The 16,542-nt window shown below is 43.0% G+C and overlaps 2 protein-coding genes across 4 annotated transcripts in view; both read right to left on the reverse strand.

Moving 5' to 3' along the window:
* Positions 1–14,039, reverse strand: part of LOC118693044 (T-box-containing protein TBX6L-like) — a 32,551-nt gene extending 18,512 nt beyond the window's left edge. The window contains 5 exon segments of the mRNA XM_036393348.2: positions 4,755–5,023; positions 5,484–6,397; positions 7,171–7,419; positions 11,321–11,434; positions 12,107–14,039. The gene's annotated coding sequence lies outside the window, so the exon portion shown is untranslated.
* Positions 14,040–14,134: 95 nt separating this feature from the next.
* CABIN1 (calcineurin binding protein 1) overlaps positions 14,135–16,542 on the reverse strand; it is a 119,527-nt gene continuing 117,119 nt past the window's right edge. For all 3 annotated transcript variants that reach the window (XM_036393345.2, XM_036393346.2, XM_036393344.2), the window contains 2 exons: positions 16,034–16,260; positions 14,135–15,548 (listed from right to left, as the gene is read on the reverse strand). In XM_036393345.2, the coding sequence (XP_036249238.1) occupies positions 15,405–15,548; positions 16,034–16,260 (371 nt within the window). In that variant the 3' untranslated portion in view covers positions 14,135–15,404. The remainder of the gene's footprint in view (positions 15,549–16,033; positions 16,261–16,542) is intronic.

Raw genomic sequence — 16,542 nt, forward strand, 5'->3', positions numbered from 1 at the left:
AGTTTATTCTAATAATGCACTGCATGCAGTGCCCTCCCAGCCCTGCATCCTTCCCCCCACCCTGCCCAAACTCACTGCTCTCAGCTACAAGGAGTAGCCTGACAAAACAGGCAGCAAGGAACTCCGGCTTAACATCCATCTATAAACACTTCTATATTTGTACACATGTGCACACACTCGTATGCAAAGAGAAGCATCATGCAGATATTAAAAACTGCTCGCAGTTTACTTAACCATATTTGAGACCAGACAAAAGCCCTGAGCAGAATGGACTCTGCTGAGCAGAAGCCCAGCAGGCAACACTGCAGCAATCTCTGTTAAAAAGCTGATTGTTTCCAGAAAAATAGCAGTAGCTCAGACCCAAAAGGTTTTATCTAAACTTCATGGATTTTCAAGATTGTTGATACTCTGTCATGGTACCTTGGTTTCCACAAAAGATTATTTTTGTTGGTGATCAGGCATTTGTAAAGCCATGAAACCAACAGGTAAAACAGACCTCAGTCATGCAAGTTAGGGTGCAAGTTACTTTGCTGGGCAAAGACAGGTCTCTTCTGTCATATGGAAGTTTCTATGAACTGTTCATCACAGTAAGGTTCTAATCAAACCAGGAAATCAATAAACATCCTCCTTATCAGAGGATCTACTTTAAAAGAGCAAATTAAAATTGTTAAGATTTAAAGTGTTTGGAATTTAAAAATAAAAACTGCTGTGAGCTCTACAGAGCTGTGTAGAGCTCAGTTCCTCCAACATCACTATTGACTCTAAAGAACTTTCAGAGGAAGTTAATTATCATTACCAGAAATCATGACAAGAGAACAATTAAACCATACACAGCAGATTTTGATTCAGAGCACTTACAATAAATCACGTTTCATTTTAATAAGATTTTATTACTGCGTATTTATTTTCCTTTTATAGTATTACTTAAAATTTCTTTGAAAAAGAACTATAAAAATTTATATAGCCATAGGATACATACAACTGCACATCCATCTCCCAGCAGCAAGGGAACTAACACACAGCATGTCCAACTGACCTGTAGAGTCTGAGCTGAACTTTACAGGACCTCCCAAAAATAAAATGAGCACCAAGACAGATTCATGCAGCACATGCTGCAAGATGCCTTCTGAAAACTGACATAGGGCATTATGATGGGACATAAATCATCTGCAGCCAAGTCTGAAGTCAGTAATAAAGAGCTGAAAATACACATGGATTTTAAGCAGAAAGCCCTTGGATAAAGTCTGAGCTACACTTTTTCTCACCCAGCTTGTTCATCACCTGGCAGAAAAATGATATTTGGGTCCATAATAACAATACTCAGGTAAGAATCCTTCAACACACTGATAATAGAAAAAAGCACCTGTCAGATTTCATGGATTCCTCAAATCAGCACTGGGATGAGGCTGCCATAAGTGGACATGAACTGACACAATCAAACACAGCTGCCACCTCTCCTTGCACTCCCTCATCTCTCCAGATTTCTTTCCTTCGTTCTTCCCATGGTGAAATTTCTCATGCTCATTCTTTGTGGCAGGCAGGGGCTGGGTACAGACTGCGGGCAGATCACAGCCCAGCTCCCTCCCCCTCCCCAGCAGATTGTGAAGTGTTTATGGCCTGGCTCTTATGGCTCTAGAGGTGCTGAATGGCCTTTTCCCCCCTCGAGTCTCAGCTCCTGATGGGCAGCCACAGACCAACTTTTAGCGGGTTTGGTCCGTAGTTGTGGATTTTATTGCCCAGTTTGTCTCTTCAGCTCACATTTGTAAGCTCCAGAGTAGATTTTTCCCTGGGTAACACTCTGCAGCTCAAAGAACTCCTCTTGTTTTTATTACATCCTTAGTGATTAAAGGGATATTTAAACCTCACAATGTTCCCTGCTGTGAATATAAAAGCCTAGCATCATTTCGGATAGATGTGCTTAGAAAAATAAATTAAAAATTAGCCCTACTATATGGAACAAATGCTTCTAAGTGGTTAAGAACATCAGACACCTGAATGATTTAAATATATGGGATGCAATTCCTTGAGAATCCAAGGGATGACACATGGCTTTGTCCTGTCAGAAGAGTTACATAGAGAAGCTTTCCTTGGAAGGAGGATAACAGAGGTGTGCAATGAGTGCATTAGGCTGAAAATACTGGATTTTATCTCCTTAGGCATAGATGACTTAGATTTCTTCTCCTCTCTAACCCTGCAAACATCAATACACTTAATAGGTGCCACTCTTAAAAACACAATCTTTGCATTTGTGAGGCAAAACTGTTTTTAAATGACTGCCACTTCACAGCCTGACCTGTGCCTGCCAACCAAACATAGATATAAACAAAACAATGTAAATTCAACAGAAATATTTATAAATTCTGCTCAGAGAAGTGCAGGGGAGTGTGCAGGAGGAAATCAAAGTCAGGTTTGGGAGCAAGCATTCCTGTGGGCACAGATCAGATGTTATCAATAATGAGGTCACTGCTCCTGCCACCCTCAATGCTGCAGTTACTGCTTTCAGTTTTAAGCTACTGCTGGGCTCAGGCTTGGTGACCTGAGCCTGGCTGAGATGGAGATTTGGACTCACCACCAAGGGCCTTGATTCTTCATTTCCAAATAACTGCTGACAGTGCAGACAGAACCTACCAGAACTGGAGGGTTTGTGCTCTGCAGGACAGGAGTGCACAAGCTACAGCAGCAGCCAGGGAGGGCTGGTTATATTACCAGAAACATGAAGCAAAAATTTGAAATCTAAGTCCATACATGGTCCCCCAGTATGTCTTTCTGACTTTTTTGCCTTGTCTTTCCTCTCCAAGATGGAACTACTCCTTCTCTTCCCTTTGCACCATACTCTGAAGAAGCTGTCCAAAGGAGGAATTGCTGAATTCTGGAATTCTCCCCAGTTCCAGATTTTCCCTTAAGAGAAGATCACTTAAACTTCTGTTTTGAACAGTCATGTTCAGCCATACCCACCAATAAAGATATGGTAATACTAAGGAGGTTCCATTACAGAGGTAATTTCTGGGGTTTTCTGCACTAGGTGTGATTTCATTTCCTTGCTGAAAATAAATCCACAAATATAGCCAGAGGATGCATATGTGAAAATAGCATATAGCTGAGCAGGAAAGTGGCAGAGCCTCTTTCTGTGAGCCTGCTGTAGAACAAACTGGCAAAACCACATGTAACTCTTATCACCTCATTATCAAAGCTACCGGGAACTGGAGGAGACTGGATGAGGTGAACACCAGAAGAGATTAGAAGAGTCGAAGGAAAGTTTCCATGATTGATGGCTCTGTTCACAAGGAAGAAATGAACATGTCTGCAGGGTGTAAACATACAGATGACAGAGGAATTTAAATTCTACAAAGGGATATAATTATCTTCATTAGTTGGGATGAAAATGAGAGAGAAGTAATTTGACTATCCAGGGAAAAGCACTGTGGCTGTGCAAGGGCAGCCTGTTTGCAGAGGAACAGACCAAGTCCTTCCTGCATCAGGCTTTTAATGGCTTTGTGCACACAGCAGTGGCATTGCAGAGAGCAATCCTGCCTTTGCAGTAAAGAAGGCTCTGATGGATCTGCTCCTCTCTCATTCCTGTGATTCCTCAAGTGGATCCAGGGCCCACATGGAAGGATGGATGTTCTGCTGGCACATGACCAGGCTGCTTCCCAGTGGGATGGAGCCTGGCTCTCTGCCACACTGTGGTCACAGCACTGCACATGTCCTGTGTTTCTGCACACCATAATTCACAACAGGCCAGCTATGGACTCCCAAGGGATGTGAGACTGCAACAGAAACACCACTGCCCTGGGAGAGCACTCTTCTTTGCACTCCAGGGCTTAGGGGGGCAGAATGAGGGGACAGGTGACAGGTTATTGAGCCACTGGTGACTTTTCCCACAAAGTGCCTTTGGGAGACAGTGGAGATACACTGAAGCCACCAGCCATTGTGTGTTAGAGCTGACAAAGACTGATCCACAGCTGAGAGAAGCATTTTCTCTGCAATTGTGAAGCACAAAGTTTATGAGCTGATCTCTGGGCTTTCAGAGGGCTTCAAACAGCCCTCAGGGGAGAGAAAGAATTTCAGGTTACACAACCATGCCCACTCTGTGCATTGAACTCCTGCACACTGTTCATGGTTCACCAAGTCATTTTCTTTGTGCTAACAAACTCCTGCCACGGGCAGCTGCTCCCCTTTTCCATCACAACTTTCTTTTCTATCCCTTGACAACCAAGAGCAGGCCAGAAACTGAACATTCCCCGTGCTGAGAAGTCCTTTCCTTTGAGGAATCCAACCTAGGGCTGTTCTTGCAACAAACTGGGATGGACAATGCCTCCCTCGCCTCTGTCTCAGCCCTCATGCTCACAGAGTGCCAGATGCAGCTCTGCAAACTGAAATCCTTTTCACCAGAACTGATACAGCTCTGGTTGAGGCAGTGGGTATTTCTCATGGATTCTAGAGAGGAACATGCCCATCTCTGTCCAGTAAGGTCAGCTTTGAGACTGACTTCCCACCCTTCAATTCCTGGGTTATGGTCTCTGATGAGTAGAAATGCAGCAAACCCAACTCATTGTTTAAAGATGGCTTTTACCTTGCAGAGAAGTAAAACTCACATGACAACAGTTATTGAGGAACAGAACTTGTCAGGCTCTGGTTTAGCACTTACTGCCTGAATTTTTTCTTGCCTGAAGACAAATGAAAACATTCCTACAGAAACACAGGTCTTGGTCAAATTGCACCAGGATCAGAATAAAGGAAATCATCACTGTTACCTGCATGACCAGCTTTGCCTTCTGCAGTGCAGCCATCTTCACTGACTTTGTGACCCAGGGAGTCCCAAACTGCTTCTGTGCCACATCCTCATCAGTCAGTCCTGTCTTGCATTAGCTGAGACAGTGCCAACAAATCTGCAGTGGGATTAGCACCATAAAAGGTTTTCTGACAGGCCTGGCCTTACAACTTGTGTGCCATCCCCAAAGTTAAAACTGAAGCCTGCATCTTATTCAGCAACATACCAAGGGCATTCAACCCCAGTCTGCTCCTGTTTGCAGAGATAAAAATTATGTTAATGGATGGAGATAGTGTGGGAGACAGTTATTCTTGAGCAAACTCTGCCCAAGCCAAAGGATCCTGGGTTTCCTGACAGCATTCTGCCCCAGCTTTTCCAGAAGGTCTCCTTCAGAAATGGAATTAGGCCCTTAAGAGAGCCTAAATGCTCTCTTAATTTAAATGCATTTACCAATCAGAGGTCATCTTAAATACACCTCAATGTACTTATGCTCTCATTCCATGTTTAGCCAAACACTGCAAGATATTTTCTTCAGCAAATAAACCAGAAATCAGCAAAAATAAAAGCAGCAGAATCAACCCTCCCCACTCCAACATCATTCTCATCATAGCAGGCAAAATGCTAAATCTACATCAGTGTTTTGGCAGTGAGGAAATATTCTCAAAACAACAGTATCACAGCAGTAATGTCTTCTGCTTTGGAAATGTGTTACCTTGATGTTTATACAGCCACAGGAGCCCATTCAACACTGGCAATGTGTTAATTCCATTGACATTATCGCTCAAATTCAGTCACAGGGGCTGGAGAATTCTTTTTTTTTTACATGGCTCTTTCATCTAAAAGAGAATAAAGCAGGACATAATGGATGGTTAGTAACATATTGTTAAATGGTTACAAGACACAGGAAATTTCAGCCAAGGAATGGGAAAAACTAAAAAATCCAAGTCAGTCTCAATTAGAACAGAGCCTTGGTTTTGCTACACTGCACTATGGCAAGTTCTCAGCATTCAGAGCTAAGGATTCTCCAAAAAACTGAGCATGTTCTACTCTTACATGAGCAGAAACTCTTTAGTCCTCTCCAGAACTCTGCTCATGGGAAGCTCTGAGTTATTTGGAGTTATTCACCATCACAAAAACCCAGTCACTTTGTGTTGCTCTCATTTAACTTAATTATAGGAATAGTTCCTAGTGGATACTCATATTCAATCACTCAAGATGAAAAACCCCAGAGTTTTACCCTAAATTGGTTAGAAGATAAAATTATAAACACTTTATGACATATAAAAATGACCTAGCTGCAAATTCATTTAGGGGAGGGGGGACAGTTTTGGACAAGTAGCTTCTATTTGATGGAGACAGAAAATGGAAGATAACCTGAAAATCTCACCAGCCAGTGGGAAAGCTCTGAGGCAAAACTGAATTCTTTTGACTTATGATTTAACCAATAAATCAATGGTGTTACCATGAAATAGATGCAGAAAGTGAATATTGACAAAACTCAGATACAGAACCCGGGAAGGATGAGCCAGCTCCAAGTCCATCTTATTCCAAACCTATCTGCAGTTCTGTTCTGCTGCTGCTGTTCTGAAAGCCACCAGGATTTCCTTGCTGGAGCAGTATCAGCCACTGGGGATGATGGGAGAGAAAAGCTGTTAAAGAAAATTATATTCCTAATAAACACTGCCTCAGGGATCACATGAAGACAGGTGTCATTGAAAAGAACTTCCACTAGTTGTTCTGCAGAGTTCCTCTATATGCCACAGCCACCCTCATTGCAGGGAGAAGTAATTAGGGCTGCATTTTTTACCAGCAGAGGTATTTCCACCTTTCCTTGGCTTTTTGCATTTTTCAGTGGTTAACTGTGAACTTTTGAGTTTGCATGAATTAAGGAAGTTAAGTTTGTTTATTTTAAAGCAGCTATTTTCCATGGAAACTTTAGTTGTAGCAATACTTTATGTCACTGAAAACTGTCCACATCACAGGCCTGGGGTGGCACAACCTGAGGCTGCCCTTTGCTGTCTTCCCTGAAGTCAAGAGGAGCTGTTTATGTTTTGGGACCTTGTTGAATCAGGCACATCTTTAAGAGGAAACATTGTCCTCCTCCTCTCTCTCTTCTCTCTCTCTCTTCTCTGCACTTGGAAATAGTATTTTTCTATTTTCATATTCTTTCCAGGTACTTTTCCACGAGTTGATAGCACCAGATAAGAGGCACTGCTGTGTCTGTGCCTGAGCTGCAACTGAACCATGACCACACACCCAGCCTGGCCATTACCACACTCTGGGTATTTCTGAGTTTCACTGACATTGCACCAAGCTCTCCTTATTCAAAATAAAATGCAGCAGGAGTGCATTTAAGCACAGACTATTTACTCTTACACTTGGATGGAATTCTCAGTTACCTGAGGGTGAGCTCCCCAGTTTGAGGGTGACACCTGCAGACAGCAGCTGAGTTTTGGCCAGGCTTGAGGCCCTGCTCTGGCTCTCAGCAGCTCCAATGCACGTCCAGGGGCCCAGGCAGCTGCACAGGGACACCTCTGTGCCAAGGGGGAGGCAGTGCAGCACATCCAGGATTTAAACAACTCCCACCCAGGCTTTGCAGCAATCCTGCACTGCTTTCTTATCTCCTTATGCTGGAACCCAGGACATTCCTGAAAAAACAATTAGCAACCTTATATGAGGATTCACAAGCCACGAAAGTTTAAGTAGGATGATAGTTAGTTTGTTACAAGATAAAAAAGTAGAATTTTGAGTTTTTAGAATAGGAGTTCAGAAGCCAAGATGGAGGGATTTAGGTGTGCCTTGTCCTTCTTTCTTCTTCTTAGCCTCCATCTTCTGGGTGGTGGTGGCACTTTTGGACTAGTTTAAGGTAGAGACACACTGTCTAACATAGGTGATAGATATTGGAAAATTATTGGAAATAATGTACATGTAGTTTTTAGCAGAAAAAGACAACACTGCCCTGAAGGTGGGTACTGTGCCACAGACTGACCTGCTGAAAGGACCTCAGCAGGTCAGGAAAAGCATGTTATAGATAACAGAAAATAAATAACCTTGACAACCAGAACAGAAGAATCCTGACTCCTTCTTTGACTGCCAGGCTGGGAAAAGAGACTTTCTAAGGTATCTCAGGTTATCCAGACCACAGAAACCCCTGAGATCCTTACACTGAGAAAAACAGCTCTATGAACATCTTCCAAGGGAAAGCACAGGCCTGGTAAAATGTGCCATTGTGGGAGGCTCCTTGTGCAGCTCACTGGAATATCCATTTTGAACCAGGGCAAAGCCTCTGGTGCATGCAGGCATGCAGCAGGAAATGCACCTGGCTTGTCTGGCTCCTGCAGATCCCCACTCACTGTGTGCCCATCACCCTGAAACAGGAGCTGCCAGCTCTGCCTGGCCACCAGCAGCTGCTTCTGCCTGCACCCAAAGGCTTCCTCAGCTTGCAGAGCAATGGGAGCACAGAGCAGGAATCCTCCCATTTCTCTTTGTAGAAATGCTTCACAATGTGCAATCCCAGGCTGTTATTACATTCCAAGCAAGCCAAACTGAAAAATCACCTTGTGCCACTGCTGCTTGCTGGGAGGGAACACTCAGCTCTTTGTTTTGCTCCCAGGAAAGCCCATTTACTTATTAAGTGTAGGAAGCACTTCCAGCAGGGTGTCTATTGGGAGAGCCATGACAGAAGTTATTTGTTGGGACTTGTGCTGCTGACTTGAGGGCACAGCATTGCAAATTGATGTTGTAAGCTCAGAACTTCCACCACAGATTTCTAAAGTTTCATTTTTTTTTTTCCCCCTAACCCACTCAAACCTAATGGAGATCTAAATTACAGCCAACACATTCCTAAGTGACAAGTTTCTATATTCAAACTGCTTTCTGACATCCACACAGCATGGTGAGTTCCTTGGTGAGTGTATGTTGGCTCAATTAACAAGTTAAGCAATTCTTTGAGCATCTAGTGCCATCTCTTAAAGGGAAAATTATCACTGCAATCTTACTGAAAGAGTTGCATTTTATATATATCCATGCATTTAGAAGAGAAAATGTGACTGTTCATACACATTAGGGTGTAATTTAAGGAAATGAAATCTCTGGTGTGACTTAAATTACAAGGAATCAAAGAACACTTCTGAGTACGAAGCTTTTCAGCTCATACAACATCCTTCACTAATTATTACTGAACAGTGTGTGTTCAGTGCTATATTAGATCATAGTTCATGCAATGCATATTGCAGATAAAACTCAGTTGCATATTATTCCTTGTGAACAGCCCTCTGTATCTGTCAGACACCTCAGAGGAGCAAAATGAGAGGAATGTGAGTATAGAGGCTAACTGTGGGTATCTGTAATAAATGTAATAATTCAACATTCTCACAGGAAGCACTGTTTCTGAAATACCTTTGCCCTGTTACATGGCCTTTCACTTGTAGTTATTAAATCACTCAACTAAAATTAAATTAATACCATTCCAGTGTGGTTCTCATATGCTTATACCATATATGAACTTTGTTTATATTCCATTTATGCTGGAATTCACTGTTGTTTGCAAGGTCTCTGAAAGAGATGGGAAAGAAAAAAACTAGGCTGAGAAATAAAACTCGAGAGGGGGATATCTGAGTCTAATCTGAGAGCAAAAACTACTTTTTACCATATATGTTGACTTGGCTTTAGATAGGCAGTTTCCCTCAGTAAGACAATGCACTCAGAGAGACATTGCAGAGTTCCTCCCACTGGGATTATATAATGGCATGTTTTTCTACCAGCTACAGACACAACCATTTAATTGTGCAGATAAATCTTACACGCAGGCAGAAGTGTGATTTCACTTTTCCCCTTGGTAGAAGTGATTTGGTTTTTGATTTTGCAGTCAGTGGCCTCAGCTCCACGTCCCTGCTCCCTTTCCTGAGCTGCCAGATGGCTGCAGGACCTGATCTCACCTCGGGCTGCTCCACATACCACAGACTGCCTCACAAGATTTTATCCAGGCTTGAACAGCACATCTTTCTTCCATCATTCTCAAACACATTTTCATCCCTGATTAGAATTTGACTTGAACAGAACTACCTCAAAGCACTGCTCAGATCCACAAGTTGCATGTTAGTCACTGACTCCTGGGCTCAGTTGTGCTGGCACAAGCCCCACACCAGTGCCATGAACCAGGGCTGAACTGATCAGGATTCCCCCTGACGAGGCTGACCACGTTATCAGAGCCATTTCACACCAGAATGACTGGCAGGAGAGTCCCCTGACACCCCAGTGTAACATACTGCACATGATGAAAATGGAAACACCCAGGGGGCTTCTTATGGGGGAACTGAGGAGAAAAACAGGGAAAACCAGTCATGGGGCAGATTTTGTATGAAAAGCAAGTATATGGTGGGTCTGTTTTCCTGCCTATGTCAATATTAATGGCGACAAAGCAAGCTCTTGTTTTTTGTTGCCATGGCCAGGGACACAATCCTGTGAGCAGCCTGTGAGGATTCTCATCCCCTCTGCCTTCCCCCAGACCATACATTATGCAAAGGACATATGGCACAGCAGCACAGAGCCCTTGCAACTCAACGGGGGCAAAGCCAGCAATGCACTGTGCTCTCAGTAGTTTCAAGACAGATCTTGGGCATCCATTTGGGGTGGGGGTTGGTCCCCCTCCCCTTTTTCCCTCCCTTCCCTGCTCTGTCCTAGGGCCCCCTCTAGTGCTCCCGGAGCAGGCAGTGACACTGCAGGTGACACGGGGAGCCCTGGGCAGGCTGGAAAGGCTTGTGTAGCTCTCCAGACACCTGCACAAGGCTGCTCCTGAGGCCAGGGGGCAAGAGGCAGCTTTGAGGGCTGCACCAGAGGCTCTGGAGTTGGCTAAACAAGCACTTGCTGATGGGTGTCATCATTAGAGATGCATGAAACAGCAGCAGAACACAAATGTCTGTGCAGGGAGATGCACCTTTCAATGTCTGCTGAGGTCTGCCTGGGTTCTGTGGGTGTTCATGTGAAAGAGCCATTTCAGTGAAGGCAAGTCCTCCTCCAGGAGCCAACAAACCCAGGTGCTGGTGTTGTCCTCTGCAATCCTACCTGTTCCACCATACCCTGCAAGGAAGGACACCTGACAGTCCCACAAAGGCATGGCTTGGGCTAGCACAGCCTGTGGTACAGCACCCAAAATCCATAAATAACATCACAACTTAGCACTACTGAATCCCTGGTCATCAACTGGAAGGGAAAGATGGCAATTAACACTCAGCCTACAGTGAACCTTCTACCATCATCTTCAAATGCAAGAGCAAAGCCTCTTCATCCCAGCTTTCCATGACTAAGAGGCCACCAACTGATGTCTGCTGTGCTTTTGTGTTATCTCATTCACCTGCCTCCCAGTCCCCTAAAATATGCAAGCACCTGCAGGAGCAGAAATGAGCTGTGCTCAGTGTGGAACTGTACACACAGGATACTCCACAGAGCCTCCACCCTCACTGCAATTTCCAGTTCAATGCTGTGCTTCTCACAGTGGTGCTCACAGTGCTGTGATCCCACCCTCAATGGCAGGACATGGTCTGTTCTCACCTGGCCCCTCTGTTTCCTTCAGTCCATTTTGTCTCCTATCAGCTTCAGCTGCTGCTGTGCCTTCCTCATCTTTTCCTGGTCCCTTTCTCCCTGACCATATGGTGTTTATTTTGGCTGCAAAAGACATTAATTTCATTATTCATGAGAAATCTCACTCCAATTAAGAAACAAAAAAAACCCCAAAAAACCAAGAGACAAAGAGACAACAACTGACAAATCCTAGCACATAATAAAATTAAGGAGGTACTTGGTATCTTCCTTGATCTGCTATTTTGGTTGTGGAAGGGAACATTATTAGCTTTTGAAAAAAATGCTACAGCATTTGTCAGACAGTGGGCAGAAGCCACTAATGACAGCTGTGCTCAACAAAATTAATTCTTAGTAAAACACTAGTCCTTGCCTAGAGAGAGAAATTCTCAATGGTCTTAACTACACATGGATTATATAATCCCTGTGCCAGGAAGTGAAACTGCAGACAGTCAAACCCCAATAATAAATATCTTAACAATACTTTCACCTTAACAGTGGAAGATACCTGTGTGCAAGTGCCCAGTAGCAGCACAGCAAGGATATCAACTCTCCACAAATTACTCTCCACAGCCAATTCAAAATGATTCCTTTTTCCATCTCCTTTGGAACAAAAATGGTTTTGCTATTTGCCTGAAAGTTTTAAGAGTCTGGCTTTTTAGTAGCCAAAAAGGATTTGGTTTTTAATCAATTACTGTCTAGGAAAAGAGAAAAATTAAAGAGAGGGAAAGCCTCACCCCACTTGGTCACAGACCTCACCTTAAAGTTTGCTTTAGGCACCAGAAATTCCGGCCCTATGGCTTCCCAGGGAAAACCCAAACTAGAACCCCACCAGCACCACACTGCAGCTGCTGCCATTTCTTTGTCTGGCACATCAGGAAGGCACCTGGGAACAGAGATTTCAGAAGCAATGGGTACCCAGTAAATCCTGCAGGCAGATGCAGTGTTTACATCTGATCTGTGACTTGCTAAGCTGCATCTTGCCTTGGCTTGAATTTCAAGCTCTTACCACCAGGATTAGACCAAAATAAAGGAATCTGCTCCAAGCCATGGCTCACTGCAGTTTTACTGCAATCCTTTTTCTTGCTAATCCCACAGGATGACATGGCCAAGCTTCACAAGGTGCATTCATTACTCAGTGAATAGCTCTGTTGGTGAGGATTTGTTGCTCTGAGCACCTTTAGGGACGGTTCTTCAGACAAACATCCTTATCTCAGTGCATCCAGGGAGCTTGGCACCTTCACCCCAGAGGTGGCTCCTTCCTTGACCTGAAGAACTCCATCAGCAGTACTTACAGAGAGGAGGTTTCACACATGGAGAAGAAGAAAGGCTCCTTCAGTGCAGCAGGAACACCCTTGTGGAGGAAGGGCCACAGCTGAGAAACATTTAGTCAACAGCAGAAGGGCAGGATTGGAGGGAGGTGGCCTCTATGGTTCAGTCTCAGTAATTTCTTGAGCTTGAGAAAAAGTCCTTGAGCTACTCAAGAGCATAATGGGAATAAAAAAATCATAAATTTATGAAAAAAAAGGAAAACCAGGTAAGAGAATTCAGCATAGGATAAAACAAGTTGCACAGTTGAATAGTTTGAAGGTTCAAATGAGCTTAGAGCAGTCCAGCAAATGCAGTTCTTGTTGCTGGCAGGAACAGTTACAATTACTGTTTCAGCTTTCCCAAACCAGCAAAATTTTAAATCCTTCTCAAAAAGCAGGACTAGAATTCAAAAGAAAGCTCAAGACCGCATTTTAGGAAGTCTGGAGGAAAAAACCCAGAAAGCCTAATGCCAAGGAATCCTTAAGAATAATAAAGGAAAGGCAACAATTTTCAGTGGTCACATTCAATTAGAAAATCAAATGCTTTATACATTAAACCCAAGCTAAGGTGTGGACCTAAAAATTAAAATGTGATCTTTAAGTTAGCAATACATTTAAGAATACACATTAGCCACATAGTCTGTGCAGTCTATTCCATTTGGGTGAAAAAGCCCTACTGAGAACTCCACCCTCCCCTTTCAATTTCTCATAGGCAGCCAATTTATTTCATTCTGTGCTTTCTTCTAAAAAACCTAAACATCACGCTTATCTGAAACCTCCTCAGCCTTTTACCTGGCAATGACTACACAGCATACTATACATTGCATTTATAATAACCTACAGCAAATCAGAGTAAACACTGAAAACATTTTACTGAAAACACTTGTTTGCTTTTACCATCATTTGCCTCATCTTTTCTGTATCAATTGCACTCACTTATAGTAGGTGAACAAGTTACACAAACAGTTGCTAACACATCCAAAATGGACATACTCAGTCCTTTGTAAACCACATTTTCTCCAAAACAAAACCCCCCAGGATTTGAGAACAAGCTTGCAATACAAAGTCTGCTGCAGCTTCTTTTTATCCACAGTCCATTTATCATTCCTATCAACGAGATCAATCACTAATAATGGATCAAAGCAATTTGTACAGCCAAATATTCTGTGTGATCCCGTTCCCATGTGGTGTCTTCCCCCTTATGTGGCTCATCAGCTTTCAAAGACACCAAGATGGGTGAAAAAGAATTCAGATCTCAGTGGGGAACTGAACCCACTGCAGCAACCTTGGCAACACTGGGCTCTGGTCACACACACCAAACCCACTCCTAGAGCTCTGGCAGTCCTCTGAAAATAAAGGGGCTCCCATCAAGTCCCCCCAACCCCTTTTTTGTTACCCAAAAAATTAAAGGAAAGAGGAGCAGTGCTCTTCCAGAACCACGGCACCTTGTGCCCTCTCAAACAAACAGAGACAACAGTGCATTTCAACTTTATTAGAAAAGAAACCCAAAAGTTTATACAAAGCTCTGCATTTTACAGAAAACCAACCCCCCAAACACAAAGAAATCCGACATTGCAAGCTGTATGCAGTTTCTGTTTTCATGTACAGACATATATATATGTACATACACATATATATATGTGTGTGTGGGAGCACGCAGTGTATATATAGTGTGTGACGTCTTTTTTTTGCATGGTTTGCATTCATTATTTTACAAAGTTAACATTCAGTAGAAAAAAAAAAAAAGGATTTTTGTTACCATTATTTTCTCATATAAATAACTGTGAGCAGTCCCTCTGCAGATAGATAAAAAACACCTTTTCGTGTCATTCTGTAAAAAACAGACATTACTGAAATGGTACTGAAATCTTCCAAGTTTTTTTTTTTTTTTTCAATACCACCATAAAAATATCATCTAGCCCCCAATTCAAAATGCTTGTCCAAGGCATTAGAAGAGAAAGGACTGTAAGACAATTCTGGAAAGATCAGTTCTTTAAGCCAACATTCAGGTAGATAAATTTTGCTGGACCTCATACATTGGTGTGAAATGAGCACAAACAGGAGACCACCCTCTCTGTTGCCTGGAAAAGCTGGTTCTTTTGTCTATTTGAAAGAGTCAAATTCCAGCCAAGCCCCCAGCAGTGTGAAGGAGCTGACAGACCCTCAGCTCACCTTCCTTGCCCCATGACAAAGCCACAGATTTTCTCGATGCAATTAAAATCTCTACCAGCTCAGCAAATTTTTCCTACTCCATTCACCTTAGAAAGAGCTGTTGGATTAATCATGGCATGGTTAGACAGACATCAGGTTGCTGAATTACTGGGAGAAAAACTTAGCTAGAGGGGGAAAATACAAGACAACTAAAAGGAGGAAAACACTAAAGGAAAGAGCTACTGGAGCAACTCCCAAGGCTCTGGTTTGGAGAAGCAGGAACAGTAGAGAGAGAAGAACTGCAGCTCAAAACATCCTTGTGTTTACTGAAGTTCCTGGTGACAGTGTGATCCAGATTTACCAACTGCCTGGTAAACAACCAATCATTCTTTCTGTCAAGCACCATGATGGGGAGAATGGCCAAGAGTCTGAAGGCAATACAAGTGGCTGTGGTGATAACAAAGGGAATGAAAGTGAAGAACACAATGATGCCAATTAAATGGAGAGTAATGCCAATGAAGATGTTTCAACTTCCAGAGATGCTGGCAACAAGAAGAATGGTTATGTGGTTGGTGTTGATGATGGCCAGAATTCATTCATATGTCCATGTAGTCATCATCTTCATCAGTATCACTTTCCAGTGAGGACTCCTGGCTTGAGGTCTCTAAGATTTCCAAAGCTGGCTGACAAAGGCTCTCCTTCTTTACATTCGCTGCAGACTGAGCAGACAAAATAGCAGACTGATCCCAAAAAGAGAGAGAGAGAATATATTGCTAAATAGTCAGGATAAACCCATGAGCACAGGGACAAAAGCCCACTGGTTGCTATTCCTTCACATTCAACAACTGCCTTGTGTTGATAAAAGATGTCATCCTAATGTAAAACCACATAACATTTACAGTAGGCTTCCCCAGTTAAGGTTCTGGCAGCTTCCACTCATCTAAGAACTGCAATGGGTCACTCAGCCATTTTTGTAATTTTTTTCAAATCCCTCAGAAAAGGGATAAGGACTAGAATAGCTCTCATTTCACCCACAGCCAGTATTTCACCAGTCTTTTAAGAACTGGCTCCTGCTGGTAAGAGCTGGCACCTCCTTCCACTACTTATCTACCTCTGGTTATGAACTGGGGACATGAACTGTTGCTTCTTTCATACAAGTATTTTATTGAGGGGAGAATTAAGATAAAAACAATGATCTAAAAAATTACTGTTTCCCTTTTATTACCTTTAATTTTTGCTTGGTCTCTTCTGAAATGCTGCCCTTTGGAGAAAGGAGGGTGGGAGTGGGTGGAGTGACAGTGATCTCAGGTGGAAATTTGGTGACAGATGAAGGTATGAAAAGCTTTGGCATGTTGGGCAGAATGCGAGTTTTTACTCGGGTGCCATCTGTCTTGTTCTGCTGACTTCCCAAAGTCTGTGAACTGGAGCTGAGTTCAGGCTTGGAACTGGAGGCTAAACACAAAACAGCAAGGAAAAAATATGTTAGGAAGTTATCTAGGATTTCAGATGTCAAAGAAGAGGGTGGAGTTCATTGTTAGATGTAAGGCAGGCTCAAAAGGCCTTTCTTCAAGCCTTGCAACAACCAAAGCTTAGAACCAGAAAAAAAAGATTGTAGAATGACAACTGGAAACCAACAGCAATTAAAAAAATCTTACTGGATGTCAGAAACCCAACCTGCCCAAGCACAACAAATGGTAGTGCAGCACTGGCCATCTACATCTACCACAAACACCA

The sequence above is a fragment of the Molothrus ater genome, chromosome 18, assembly GCF_012460135.2.
Source record: "Molothrus ater isolate BHLD 08-10-18 breed brown headed cowbird chromosome 18, BPBGC_Mater_1.1, whole genome shotgun sequence".
In the NCBI taxonomy this organism is placed as follows: Eukaryota; Metazoa; Chordata; class Aves; order Passeriformes; family Icteridae; genus Molothrus; species Molothrus ater.